The 13,782-nt window shown below is 36.1% G+C and overlaps 3 protein-coding genes across 5 annotated transcripts; all 3 read left to right on the forward strand.

Moving 5' to 3' along the window:
- The first annotated feature begins 3,808 nt into the window (after positions 1-3,808).
- On the forward strand, positions 3,809-6,125 carry LOC134861468 (H-2 class II histocompatibility antigen, A-U alpha chain-like). 2 transcript variants are annotated; one of them, XM_063878691.1, is made up of 5 exons: positions 3,809-3,983; positions 4,444-4,544; positions 4,675-4,938; positions 5,026-5,307; positions 5,419-6,125. In XM_063878691.1, exons 2-5 carry the CDS (start codon positions 4,463-4,465, stop codon positions 5,538-5,540), a joined length of 750 nt encoding a protein of 249 aa, XP_063734761.1. In that variant the 5' UTR covers positions 3,809-3,983; positions 4,444-4,462; the 3' UTR covers positions 5,541-6,125. The 2 variants fall into 2 exon arrangements, with proteins under 2 accessions (XP_063734761.1, XP_063734762.1); XM_063878692.1 differs by having other exon boundaries at positions 3,828-3,983; positions 4,449-4,544.
- Positions 6,126-6,833: 708 nt separating this feature from the next.
- LOC134861686 (rano class II histocompatibility antigen, A beta chain-like) lies at positions 6,834-8,878 on the forward strand. Of its 2 annotated transcripts, XM_063879094.1 has the most exons (5): positions 6,834-6,983; positions 7,120-7,379; positions 7,562-7,853; positions 7,959-8,069; positions 8,439-8,878. In XM_063879094.1, exons 1-5 carry the CDS (start codon positions 6,926-6,928, stop codon positions 8,468-8,470), a joined length of 753 nt encoding a protein of 250 aa, XP_063735164.1. In that variant the 5' UTR covers positions 6,834-6,925; the 3' UTR covers positions 8,471-8,878. The 2 variants fall into 2 exon arrangements, with proteins under 2 accessions (XP_063735164.1, XP_063735165.1); XM_063879095.1 differs by lacking the exons at positions 6,834-6,983; positions 7,120-7,379 and having other exon boundaries at positions 7,416-7,853.
- A 1,125-nt stretch (positions 8,879-10,003) lies between these two features.
- si:ch1073-228j22.2 (SPRY domain-containing SOCS box protein 4) lies at positions 10,004-13,443 on the forward strand. The gene is given in 4 exon segments (XM_063879652.1): positions 10,004-10,463; positions 10,466-10,481; positions 11,632-12,398; positions 12,760-13,443. Coding segments are annotated over 4 exon segments (948 nt in total). The 5' UTR covers positions 10,004-10,429; the 3' UTR covers positions 12,891-13,443.
- The last annotated feature ends 339 nt before the right edge of the window (positions 13,444-13,782 follow it).

Genomic DNA, 13,782 nt, shown 5'->3' on the forward strand with positions numbered 1-13,782 from the left:
ATGAAAACAAATCACAGTGAAGATAAGGGGAAGAGGGGACATTCAGGTATCATAGCCACAAGAGAATAAGACTCAAACACAGATAGTACACATTGAATATACACAGGCATAATATGAATATGAATTCAAATATAAAATAAAACAAGAATAAACATATTAACAGTATGAATAGATATAGAACTAACTCTGATCCGGTTAATGTACAAATACAGATATTTGAGCATGGTTAAATATATATATACATTTAAGTGCAGGTACCAGAGCGGGTATATGTGCATACAGTACAAAGTGCAGTTGAATACTAATATCAAGTGTGTAAGTCTAAACCTGCAAATAAGCTTTTGTATTGTTTAAAAAGGGCTAATTTGCATACATTTCAACAGAAATCGGAACATTGGATTAAGCAATGTTCACAATTCTTGTTTAACTTTGTTGACAATAGAAAAAAGGGGTTTTAAAGGGGGAATTATGGACATATCTTTATATAACTCCATCAATCAGAAAATATTCAAACAAAAAGAGATATAATTTATGCCATGGATGCTATATGAACAAACTACAGTATAAATAAGAAAAACACTGGAGCCTTTGTTGCAGCTGAAGTGGAGATTTCGAAATCATGGAGCCCAATAACTGACCGAATAACTTTATGCATGAATTAATAAGAATCAAAATTCAAATCAGTTTGTCTCCTCGCCATACATGCTGGGATATATAACCTTTTCAGTAACCTTGTTGACTAGACTTCTAGTTATGTGAAAGTTGGATGCAGCTATGTTAGAATATGTGTCCAAAAAATCATGTATGAACAATAAAAAGATTCATAGTTTTATAATTGACTAGCTCCAATTCATTACCAATGAAAAATACTAAAACAATGTCTAATTTCACTCTAATCTGTTTAATAATTAGTGTGATTATTTATCAACATGCTACAAAACAGGCAGCCTTCCCCTCCTGCTCACTTCAACACACCTTCAGCGCCACCTGCAGCCCAATATTGGAGATTTAGTCAAACTTTTTGTGAAATTTGAAGAAATAAAACTTTCAGAGATATAGTAATACAATCATGTAATTCAGGTTGCATTTTTCTAAATTGTCTTTTTTGGAAAACATCAAAGAAGGAGTATACTGTATATTCCCTGTATGATACAAAAAAACCATTTTGGACCCCCTGTTGTTATGTCTATAAAGGAAGTAGTCTTTTATCTACAACCCCCTATTATTATTAGCAGAACAGAGCAACCCTTAAGAATGATTTCGAAAGTGTTGTGGATCCCAGCATTATGTGATCTTATTATATCCAAGCTATTTGTACACTGTCATTTTGCAACCTATGCCAAATTTCGAGAACCTCTTCCCTGCCTAACAGGTTAGCCTGCTGTTTCCCGTCAACATTAAAATAACAAGGAACCTCTATAACCACTGCTTCCTATAACTTCAAAGATCTTTGATGCATGATTAACCAAGGATTCATTTCACAAACTTCAGTTTTTTTGTTTTGCACACAATCTCTTCATCTGTGTAGAAGACATTGAGTTTGAAGGTAAGTTAATATCTGTATCTGTAGTGACATGATTGCTCAGATGCTGATGAAGGTTTTAAACTGTCTTTTGACCCCCCAAAGACCCCCCTGAGAGCCTCCTCTACCCTGCAGAAGAAGTTGAGTTTGGAGTTGAAAACAGCCTCATCTGCTTTGTGAATCATTTCTACCCACCTGAGATGAGAGTCAGGTGGACCAGAAATGGTCATCAGGTGTCAGAGGGGGTGTCACTCAGCCGGTATTTCCCCAATAAAGATCAAACCTTCCACCAGTTTTCTACACTGAGTTCACACCGAGGGAGGGGGACATCTACAGCTGCACTGTGGAGCACTCAGCCCTGGAAATGCCTCAAACAAGGATCTGGGGTGATTGTATTATCTGATGAAGCAACTTAAATATCAAATTGGTACAATTATTTGTCGTGAAATGCTTATTTTTGTCTGTAACGATACACTTTTTGTCACGTTCCCTACAGAACCTGACGTTAGTCACATCGCAGTCTGGGAGTGGGCCTGACTGGGCTTGTTGGGAGTCGCAGCTGGAATTTTTTTTAACGGTTAAGGGACACCATGGACAGAAATTCCTCTGCTTTACAGAGATTACACACATAAAATGATGATTGCACATACATTAAATACAAACAATAATATAATTTATTTTCTTCCGAGCCTAAATTTGGCTCTAAGAGAAGTATAGGTTTCAGGCCTGCTGTGTCTCACTCAGGATTCTGATAAATGTATAAAGCTCAAATAAAATGTCCTTCACACACACACACACACACACACACACACACACACACACACACACACACACACACACACACACACACACACACACACACACACAAAGAAGCAATACAGATAAATAGATGTGGTAACACTTACATGTAGCCGCAACTTTCTATACATGCGAGATTATATTTAACTTTGGAGACTATGTTACTTTTGAAAATGATACAGCAGTCTCTCTGTAAAAAAAACAACCAAATGTTGAAATCACGAACAAAGAAGCGCAACCTAACAGTGAACTTAAAAAAGGTATAATGTGTATTATGATGTTACTGAATGTCAACAAGTGGACTCCATTTAAACTTGAAATGTTCTGAATGAAAGTTGTAGTTTATTTCTTTATAATTAATTTATTGTATTTTTGTAATTGCCATCTTTGTTATGTGATGCAATATGCTGAATGTAGAGTGCACTGCTCTCTGTAACTTTGATATATGTTAACAATGTTGAAGTTAAATTACAAGCCTACTTTTTAAAAAATGAAGTCAGGTCATCTTATTGAGATCTCTTTGAAAGAGCACCATGAATACAGAAGAGAAATATGTGAAGTGGTGTACTTAGGTTGTTTTTTGGAGAAAACCTTTTAAATATTTAAAATTGAGAAAATGTGTTTCTCTTTTTGTTGCTTTTGACAGCCAGCCTATTCCTTCCTTTGTCAAAAACAAACACGATGGTTGACTTTAATCATTGTCCCGTAATTAAAAAACTGTGTGAACTCTTACATTTGTCCAGTTTTATACTTCAGAACAACTTTAAGTACAACATTTCAGAGGCAAATGTAATGATTTTTACTCCACTGCTTTCATCCAGCAGCCTTGGTTTGTATTTATGGTTACATTTGACAAACAAAAACAGTATTTAAGGCAGTGTACAGTAAACTATAATCTTCTCCTTCCCCAAGGACAACATCTAAATGTATTGCACTGTAGTTCATGTAAAAATACAATAACAATATATAATTTACATACAAATAGAATTCTGACGTGGCCCATTTCGATGCATACCAAATACTTTCACATTTGAATATTGAAGTACACTTTTCTCATGCTCAAGCAAACACAATACTGTATATGCAGGACTTTTACTTGTAATGGAGTGTTTTTGTAGTGTTGTATTATCTGAAGGTCTTCCTCCACTGGCAAAAAGAGAAAAATGTAACATATAAACACTTGTAAGTTTACAAAATATGAATGGATACCTTGTGTTTACTCTTGTCTTCTTGGACATTTAGAAACGTTGAGTATATTTTGCATTATGCTGTGTGTCCAGTACTCATAAATATGCCACACATGATAAAGTCACCATTAGCTATTTTAATTTGAGATCCATTATGGTGCTTTAAGCATGACTCAGTTCATATATAAATGCTGAGATCAAATGATTTATATTCCAGTGGACAAAATAAAGTTTACTAGCACACCAACACATTTTAGCTGCTGTAAAATGCAAGGCAATTCTTTGATAAGTGGAACACACCCTTTGATCCACGCCTGGTTACAAAAAATGTTGTCGATCACAGTTCTTTACTTCCTTGTGCTTTTAGTTTGAGATCCTTTTACCTTCTGATTTCAATTTCTATTTTTTAGGTTTCACCACGAATATAAGAAGCTTCCTTTCACTGTTATTTATTCTGCTGTTTTATTCAAGAGCTGGTAAGTAACAATACAATACAAACTGTCATTTCTCTTTTAGGTTTGTGTTCAAAAACTGAACAATGGTAAGACAGACAGAGCCAAACAATTGCTTTACATACAATAAGAATCTGTAGCTTATCGTGATAAAGAAAAGGACATTAATGAATGCTTTCTAAAATTGTTTTACCATATTAATTTATTTTATGTGTTTATGTAAGTAACTTTGTCAGGTGTCCTTTTTATACCTTTTGCATTATGTCGTTTTCCTCGTGTATTTGAGTGAACATCAAAGATCAAATGCACATTAGGAATACATATAGGCTACAGTTTATGTTTGTGTTTGTTATAGTCTACTGTTTTCAGCATTAAAATAACAAGTAGCCTCTATATCCAGAATTCATTGATGCATGTTAAAAACCAAGATTCAAAATCAAACTGCATTTCTGTATTTTTGCACACAATCTCTTCATCTGTGAAGTTTAGACTGAGAGTCTCTAATGATGAAGATCTGCAGTCAAAACATGAAGCGCTCAGCTGTCATAGTCCTGATGATCAACAGCTTCTGTACCTTTTCACAAAGTAAGAATGAGTTTCAAACACATTACTTTGACTTTTAATTGCTCACACCAAAGGCTGTTTTCATTCTCAATTAGATGTCGACGTCAATACTTCTGTAATTTTCCTTATTTCCCTTTTTGTTGTTTTTCAGTTCCTCATGATATCATGTATGTTGTGGGCTGCTTTGAGAACGGGACATCTGAGGTACACTATGAATTAGATTCTGAGGAGATGTTGTACATGGATTTTGACAGATCTGAGATAGTTTACACCATGCCCAGAATTTTCGTGGATGACCCAAGCACATTGTTTAACAATCAGAGAGTATTTCGTAATGCTAATAAAAACAAGCTTGTCTGTATGGGAATACTTCAATACTTAAAAGCGGAGGATAAAAATCCACCAGAAGAAAAAGGTAAGTTAAGATCAACATTTGTCTCTGTAGTGACATGATTGTTCAGATGCTGCTGAAGGTTTTAAACTGTCTTTTGACCCCCCAAAGACCCCCCTGAGAGCCTCCTCTACCCTGCAGAAGAAGTTGAGTTTGGAGTTGAAAACAGCCTCATCTGCTTTGTGAATCATTTCTACCCACCTGAGATGAGAGTCAGGTGGACCAGAAATGGTCATCAGGTGTCAGAGGGGGTGTCACTCAGCCGATATTTCCCCAATAAAGATCAAACCTTCCACCAGTTTTCTACACTGACGTTCACACCGAGGGAGGGGGACATCTACAGCTGCACTGTGGAGCACTCAGCCCTGGAAATGCCTCAAACAAGGATCTGGGGTGATTGTATTATCTGATGAAGCAACTTAAATATCAAATTGATACAATTATTTGTCGTGAAATGTTTATTTTTGCCTGTAACGATACACTTTTTGTCACGTTCCCCTACAGAACCTGACGTTAGTCATCGCAGTCTGGGAGCAGATGTTTACTGTGGAGTGGGCCTGACTCTGGGCTTGTTGGGAGTCGTAGGTGGAACATTTTTATTTGTTAAGGGACACCATGGACAGTAATTCCTCTGCTGTAGAGAGATTACACACATAAAATGATGATAGCACATACATTATATACAAACAATAATCTAGGACTGTACCCTTTCCTCCTGTAAAAAATCACACACAAAGTAACAATAAAGTTCATGAACTTTGGGTGTCATTTACATGTAAACACATTTTAATATACTGTACATATGCCAGATTATATTTTACTTTGACGATACACTTTCTGAATTTAAAAAGATGATACAACAGACTTCCTTCAATACAAATACTGAATTCATGAGCAATAAAATGCATCCTCCATTTTGTCTGGTATGACCAATAGCTCTTGAAGGCTAGTGCTATCTAACAACAGACTTTAAATAAATAGATATGTGTATATGATATCACTGACTGTCAACAAATTGTTTTTTACACCAAAACAAACTGCTGGTCTGAATAAATTGAATTTCTTTCAAATTAATTTTAAGCTTTGTTCTCTGTTTGCCTTCTTATAACATTGTTATGTATTCAAACATTACTATGTGATATGCTGTTTGTAACTTTAAAAAGAAGATAATTATTTTCTCTAATAAAACAAAAACATTGTTATAAACTGCATCAAGTTGTTTTGAGTTGCATTTATTTTTCCTCTATTAAAAAAACAGTGTGAACATTTATGTTACATTTTCTCAAGTTTTATACTTCAGTACAACTTCAAGTACTAAATTTCAGAGGCAAATATTGACTTCTTTTTACTCCCCAATCTGACAGTAACATTTCACTCACAAAAATAAATATTCAAGGTAGTTTGAACTAAACTTAAACTAAGCTGATCCTCCTTCACATACATACCTTTCTTGTTCAGCCTAGGGGGAAATTCAGTTTTCCACTATATATTTTTGAATACACACACAATACACACATGCATTAAATACAAGTATAGGGTCACAAGCACATGCATTATCGAGAGGTGCCAGAGCAAAGTGCCAGGGAGCAGTTGGAGGTTCGTTGCCCGACTAAAAACCTCCACGGTGCTCAGGAGGTGAACTGGATCCTCTCCAGCTATCATTCTACACTTCGTTTGTTTTGGTCTGATCGGCGACACTTATGTTACAAAGCCAAGTCCCTACTGTACATACTGAGCTACTATTATCACTAATGACTTTAAATTAATCAAAACACAATGATACTAAATATAATAATACAACTCTGACAGAGCCCACTCTGACACATCTCTTACTCTGAGAAAGACTATAACTCAAGAAACAGACTTAGGGCATAAAAATGATATGATATGCGCCACACACCCTTTGTGCACACCTCTTTAAAAAAATGTGCTCAAGCAATCCGCTTAACTTCCTCATGCTTTCGGTTCTACATTGTCTCCTGTCCGATCTAACATTTTCATTTCTCTCGACATGGGTATAAAGTGCTTGTTTTCAGTGCTGTTTTCAATCCTTTTATTTTCAAGAGCCGGTGAGTAACATTAAAATAAAAACTAGACATTAACTTTTCTAGTTGCTACAACATACATTAAAAGCTGTGGCATATTATTGGAGTATGCAATGCTATAATCTACATTTCAGTAATACTTGTTGGCTTTGTGTTACAGATGCTCTTTTTGGTCATGGTTTGCTTCAGTGCCAGTTTACTACCTTGGATGACGTTGTTTATTTGGAACAAATTTTCTTCAATAAAGTGCTACAAATCCAATACAACAGCACTTTAGGGAAGTATACCGGCTACACAGACAAAACACGAGATATTGCAAATGGCCTCAACAAAAATCCATCTTTATTAATAGAAGAAAAAAGGCATGAACAGAATTGCAAAAAACACGTCCCATTGTTTTTTGATATCTTTTCAAAACCAGGTGATATTTTTGTATTGAAACTCTGTTAACGCTCTGTTAATCATATTTCTTTGAAAAGTGTGCATGAAAAAAAACAAAATATAGCCACAGTCATATTTTTGCTTTAATCTAATTATTACCAAAGCATTACTTGTGCAAACATTGAAGAGTTGCTGTTTCATGCCAATTTGTTTTGTCTATTGACGTCCATGTCGAGCCCTCTGTCAGGGTGAGGTCAGTGAAAACAGCGAGCGGCCATCACCCACGCATGCTCATCTGCAGTGTGCACTACTTTTATCCCAAATCAATCCGAGTGACTTGGCTGAGGAACGGGAAGGAGATGACATCTGATGTTTCTTCCACTGAGAAACTATCAAATGGGGATTGGCACTATCAGATCCACTCTTACCTGGAGTTCACACCTGTACCTGGAGAGAAAATCACCTGCATGGTTGATCACGGCCTCCTCATGAAACCCAAGCTTTGCGATTGGGGTAGGAAAAGGGACATCTTGGTTTGAGTTAAATGTTACAACGACACATGTTCATTGAATAGAATCATTGGAGAAGAATTTGTGTTTGTGCTAAATTTGTTTTCAGACCCCAGAACTGAGTCAGAGAACAACAAGATTGCTGTTGGGACAGCAGGGCTGCTGCTGGGTCTGGTATTTTGTGTTGCTGGGCTGATTTACTACAAGAGGAAGACTTATGGTGAGTGGCACAATAAAATTAACCAAATTCTACGATCTTATCTCAAGATACAAACAGGCAGTCTGTCACAAACTGTCTTGTTTCCTGTTTTAATTTGAAAACGGTTCACCCCTGTTTAAAGATTGTATCTCTGTTGTCTGAAGTCATAGACTTTCGAGAATAATTTTGTCGAAAGATCCATGTTTTTATTCTTTAGATAACAAACGTCAAACAGATCAGTGATTTCTTTTTGACATCCAAATCCATCAGAGTTAAAGTAGTATTTGAAGTTGGCATGAGCCTCTAAGGCTAGTTTCAATGCTCAACACATTATTGGGACTCAAACTCAACTTTGTGTGACTTTGTTTTTCGTTTTGTTTCTTATTGTAGGTCGAGAGTTGGTGCCTGTTAATTCAATTTAAAGCAACCTTTTATTGAAGTTTGAGAAAAATAGTTACAAAATATTTGGTTCAAATCTTACTTTCACTGTTTACATTATGATGATTTAAGTGGGCTCATTTATCATGAGAGGGTTTGATTAAATCCTGAAAAAAGGAGTTCAGATCATTGAAAAGAACGTGAAAAGACAATGAACTGTTAATTTTGTTCTGTATAATGAAGAACAATAAATAATGAAACAAATGTTGTTTTGTAAGCCGGACATGTTTATGGGCCATGCAATAATCACTTGATCTGATAAACTTTATGTACTCGATGATATAAAATCAGCCATATTGTATGATTCATGTATGCTCAATAAATCACTTTTCCTGCGTTTTGCTTTAAAAATTAAATAAATCTGTAACCAACAGAGAAAATTGGTACTTTATCATTTGTGTTTGGTGATGATGGTGTAATATTGGGTTACTTTGTCCATTGTTCCCCTGCTGGAGCTCAGACTGCAAGCTGCGGTCAATCAAAGACCAACACCGAGACCAGGTTTCGTCATTCCAGTCATTCCGTTTTCAGGGAATACCATGCTCGCCTTCCTTCTCTTGTGTCAAGAACACTAAATATCAATCTATTGGTTGTTTAACTGTTGCTCAACCTTTAATGGAATACTTCACTGCCCCACCCCACCCCTAATGATCATTTGTTAATCAATAACTAACCTTGTGTTACCTTGAATTTCTTGAAGACAAACTTTTCCCATATGCATCCACAGTGGAGGAAATATTCAAATCTAACAATTGTAACAGTACTAAGTTGGCCCTGAAGCTCAAAATACAACATTTTTCAAAAAACAAAATGACATTTTAAGCCATGAATGCAAACACAAAAATATCGTTCTCTATTTCTAACTATAATTTCCAGTGGTGTAAAGTAATTAGTAAGTAAATGTATTCAAGTACTGTTTAAGTACAATTTTGAGAGACTTGTACTTTACTTGAGTGTTTCAAGTTTGTGCTAGTTTTTATTTCTACCCCACTACAATTCAGAGTTAAATCATGTACTTTTTCTCCACTACATTTACTAAATATATTGAATTATTTTGCAGATTTGTGAAATATAATCAACACTCAAATGAGACTTTAGTTACACCTGGAGTAACATTCACAAGCTACCCTGCAGTATACAAAGGAATTTAAATTAGCTGCACCTTCACCAGCTTTGATAACATTTTAATGTATCAATAATTATAATCAAAACATAAATATATTTATCTGAAATGGGCCTATTTGCATAATGATTACTTTTTCATTGGTACTTAAAGTATATTGGGATGCTTATACTTTTGCACTTCTACTTGAGCTCAATTTTGAATGCAGGACTTTTATTTGTCACAGCGTATTCCTACACTCTGGTACATAAGTACACAATCTGAGTATGATGATAATTCTATTTAAACCAGAAGTTTTACGAGCCTATTGTCTGTAAGACAAAACTCAGGGTTTATAATGTACACTTCACAATTCACTCTTTGTGCGCATGCGCTTCGTGGAATAATGAGTCGATTTGGAATCTATTTTATTTTCATCTTCTTGTTATTTAAAAGCCCGAGTATAATCCTCTTCTTGTGTTTCGCCGTTTATATTTACATTCATTACAGAACGCGATAAAAACATACGATGGAACAAGAGGAGAACATTTGACGTACAATTATGATAGCTCATGTTTTACTGAATTACTATCAACTGTAGGCCTACGTAGGTTATATTATGCTATATCTCCGGTTTCAGTTCACACCACGTCATGAGATCTCTTGTCCTTGTTACTGCAAATCTGTGTGGCGTCAGTCTGCAGTGATGGACTGTGCTGTTCCCTGCTCGGAGGTCGTCCCGGAAAACATAACCAAAACACCGGAACGGTTACGCGTTACCCAGCCGCGATAAGACGCAGAGATGCTTTATAAGACACTTGTATAAACACACTGACAGAGGATGTCTGCACACAGCCTGCGCTACCAGAGTGAAAGCTTCAGAAACACAACTGGTAAGATTTAAAAACGTATAGGTCACTGTTTTTGCTGACTTGCAGAGGTGGGAGTAGTACTCTTGTACCAGAGTGTAGCAATACTCTGTTACAAGTAAAAGTCCACAAGGTTACTCAGGTAAAAGTACGAAACTATTGGCATCAAAATGAGTACTTATAATGCAAATTGGTCAATTTCAGAATAATATCTATCATGTATTTTGATTCTAATTATTGATGCATTAATTTGTTAATCGAAGCTGGTAAAGGTGCAGCTAGTTTTGATAACTTTGTATACTGCAGGGTTTCTTGTGCAGTACACGATTTACCCCTGAATTGTAGTGGAATAGAAGTAAAAAAAAATAGCATAAAATGAAAATACTCAAATAAAGTACAAGTATCTCAAAATCTTAATTAAGTGCAATAGCTGAGTAAATATGCTTAGCTATTTCCATCCTCTGCTGACTTCAAGGTGAAATAATCGGATTAGTCTTCTGTGTGCAGACTTTGAATATTATGTTGATTATCGCCCAACTTGGCTTCCTTCACCTTTTTTCTTTCTTACTTTATTCTTGCCTTCCTCACACTGTTTGGCTACATCTTTTGCCTTTTCAGCTTCTACAACATTAGGGTTTTTTATATACAAGAGTATTTTATTTTAATTTGCAATTTATACTCTACCTGTTATGGAAATGTTATCTGATACACGTTTAATGCAAAAGCATTAAATTAAAGCACCAACATACAATATCCAGAATTAGTTTCGCCTGGGGCAATAACAATGCTAAGGGAATAGATGACAATGCATCAGTTACAATTAAACAAAATTATACATTTGATACATTTAGTGAAATTAGGCTAGTAACTACAGTATGTAGTGGAGTGAAAGTATAAAGTTGCATAAAAGACAGATACTGAAGTAAAGTGCAAGTACCTAGGAGTGTGATAAAGCACTTATTTAATCATTTACATTTACTCCGTTAATGTTCTTTTTATATTCAACACTACAGTATTCATTTTTGGAACTATCCAAAAACATGGAGCTTTAGGCATTCGTTTTTCTAGGCATTTAACCCAAAAACGAACTGTTAACTAAACTGACTGAAGCTGAAAGTAAATAATTGTTTCCAGTGTATAAACTACAATTTGTTTTTGTCTGTCTCCTCCACAGCTCTTCTCTGAGGCTGTTTGTACCAATGGGTGTCTCACTGTCAGTGTGGCTGTACAGCAGGGCAGACGATAGCCCGTCCTCCTCTTCATCAGCTTTCTGTCTTTCTGTCTCCACATCCTCTCGTCTCGCTGTCACTCTGAACTCCTCTGCCGTTGCTCCGGGAGACAGTCGCTCACACTGGAGCTCAGTACACTGCTCTCCTTCCTTCCTGCTGTCTGACTGCAAACAGGAAGTGACACGTTTACCTGTTGAGCTGAGCAGCGACGGGGTGAGAGCGGAAATGGGGGTGAAGAGTGGGCTTCATGTCTGGGAAGTACTGTGGAGTCCCAACCACAGAGGGAGTCATGCTGTCATTGGCATCTCCACGCAGAGCTGCCCTCTGTGGGCCCCGGGATACAACGTGCTGATTGGCGGGGATTCACAGTCCTGGGGCTGGGAACTCAAAACCAATCAGCTCTGGCATGCTGGACAGAGTCTGGACCTTTACCCAGGGAAGAGGAGGAAGTGCCACCCTGAGGACGTGGATGATTTCAGGACAATTTCTCCCTCTTCATCACAGAAAAAAATGGCACAGACTCCTCTACCCATCCCTGAGCGCGCCCTGCTGGTGCTCGATGCCGACGCTGGAACTCTGGGATTTGTTGTCGATGGCAACTTTCTCGGCGAAGCTTTCAAAAACCTTCCTCGTGGAGTGGAGTTGTTCCCAGCCATGAGCAGCGTGAGAGGTGGAGCCAGCATAAGACTAAGATATCTGAATGGTGCAACACGTGAGTAGTGGAGTTTTCAGCTTAACTCTGTTAGCCACTTGTCATGAAAGATAAAATGACAATAAGATGTAGGATAAAATGGGATGACATAACATACATATATGAAAAAGGGGAATGTGTTTAAAACTAAGATATAGTAAGTGACAACATCCATCCAACATTGTAGCATAAAAGTAAGGATGAAGATAGGAAAGGATGTTTGTGTGAGTGTTGAGTATAAAATATAACAGTATTGCACATAGGATAAGTAGCAGAAGTTATATTGATGCATTCTTATGTAAACAGTAAAAAGTGCAGACAAGTTTCAAGTTTTTACATAGATCTGCTTAATCTATGACACTTTCTGCTCTCTCTTTCCCAGGTGATCCCCCTGCTCTGATGGCGTTATGTGGACTGTCAATTCGTCAGTATTTAGGGAAACAGAGGCAGAATGAAATGGACAAACTGCCTCTCCCGCCTCGTCTCCAGCACTACACGCTTTCTAATCAATAATGTATAACAAACAAAAACAATAGGAAACATTTTGTCAGTCACTATAATGTACCAAATATGTATTGTTTCCTAAATGAAAAAAAATACACATTGGTATTACATATAAAGCCCCCGAAAAAAATAAGAGACCACTTCAGCATTATCAGTTTCTATTGATCTCTTTTTTAATAGGTACATCTTTTGAGTTAAATGTTTTTTTTTCTTTTATTGTATTCTATAAACTACTGGCAATTGTTCTCTGTGTTGGAATTCAACACACACTGGAATGACTGCCATACATGTAGAGATAAAGATTTAAGAAAAATTGGAGTGGTGTCTTAATTTTTTCCGCAGCTGTATATATTTATTATTTATCTTATTTATTACGATATAATATATTATGAGGATTATCTGTCAGATCTTTATGTTTCATATAAAATAAAATTCTCAATGTCATAATTGCTGTAATACATTTTGTGTTGTTAAGTAGTATTAAACATTTTTGTTAAGGGGTACAATTGAAGGATTCTAAAATATTAAATGTCCTAAACAAAAATAAAAACATACAAATATATTCATAGGCTTTTTTTGTTACTCAATTTGAAATACATTGTCATATATTGCTTTATAGAAAATATCAAGACAAGTTATTTTCAATTAATTTAAATCAGTGATGAAAACACCATACTGGACACTGTTGCCATGACAACCAGGAAACATGGGCGTATAAAAAACGCGTGCGCGCTAAAGAACGTACATGAAGGTGAGCCTGCGGTAAGCTAGCTGGGAGGCTAATGTAACAATCAAATCAAACAACATAGAAAGTATTTTATTAACCGTTTAATTATAACTCAATACCTAAGGCCTGGTTTCTTTACTATAAAAAGTCCCAACCCATCCTGTAAGTATATGT

Source organism: Eleginops maclovinus, chromosome 3, assembly GCF_036324505.1.
Source record: "Eleginops maclovinus isolate JMC-PN-2008 ecotype Puerto Natales chromosome 3, JC_Emac_rtc_rv5, whole genome shotgun sequence".
Lineage (NCBI taxonomy): Eukaryota > Metazoa > Chordata > Actinopteri > Perciformes > Eleginopidae > Eleginops > Eleginops maclovinus.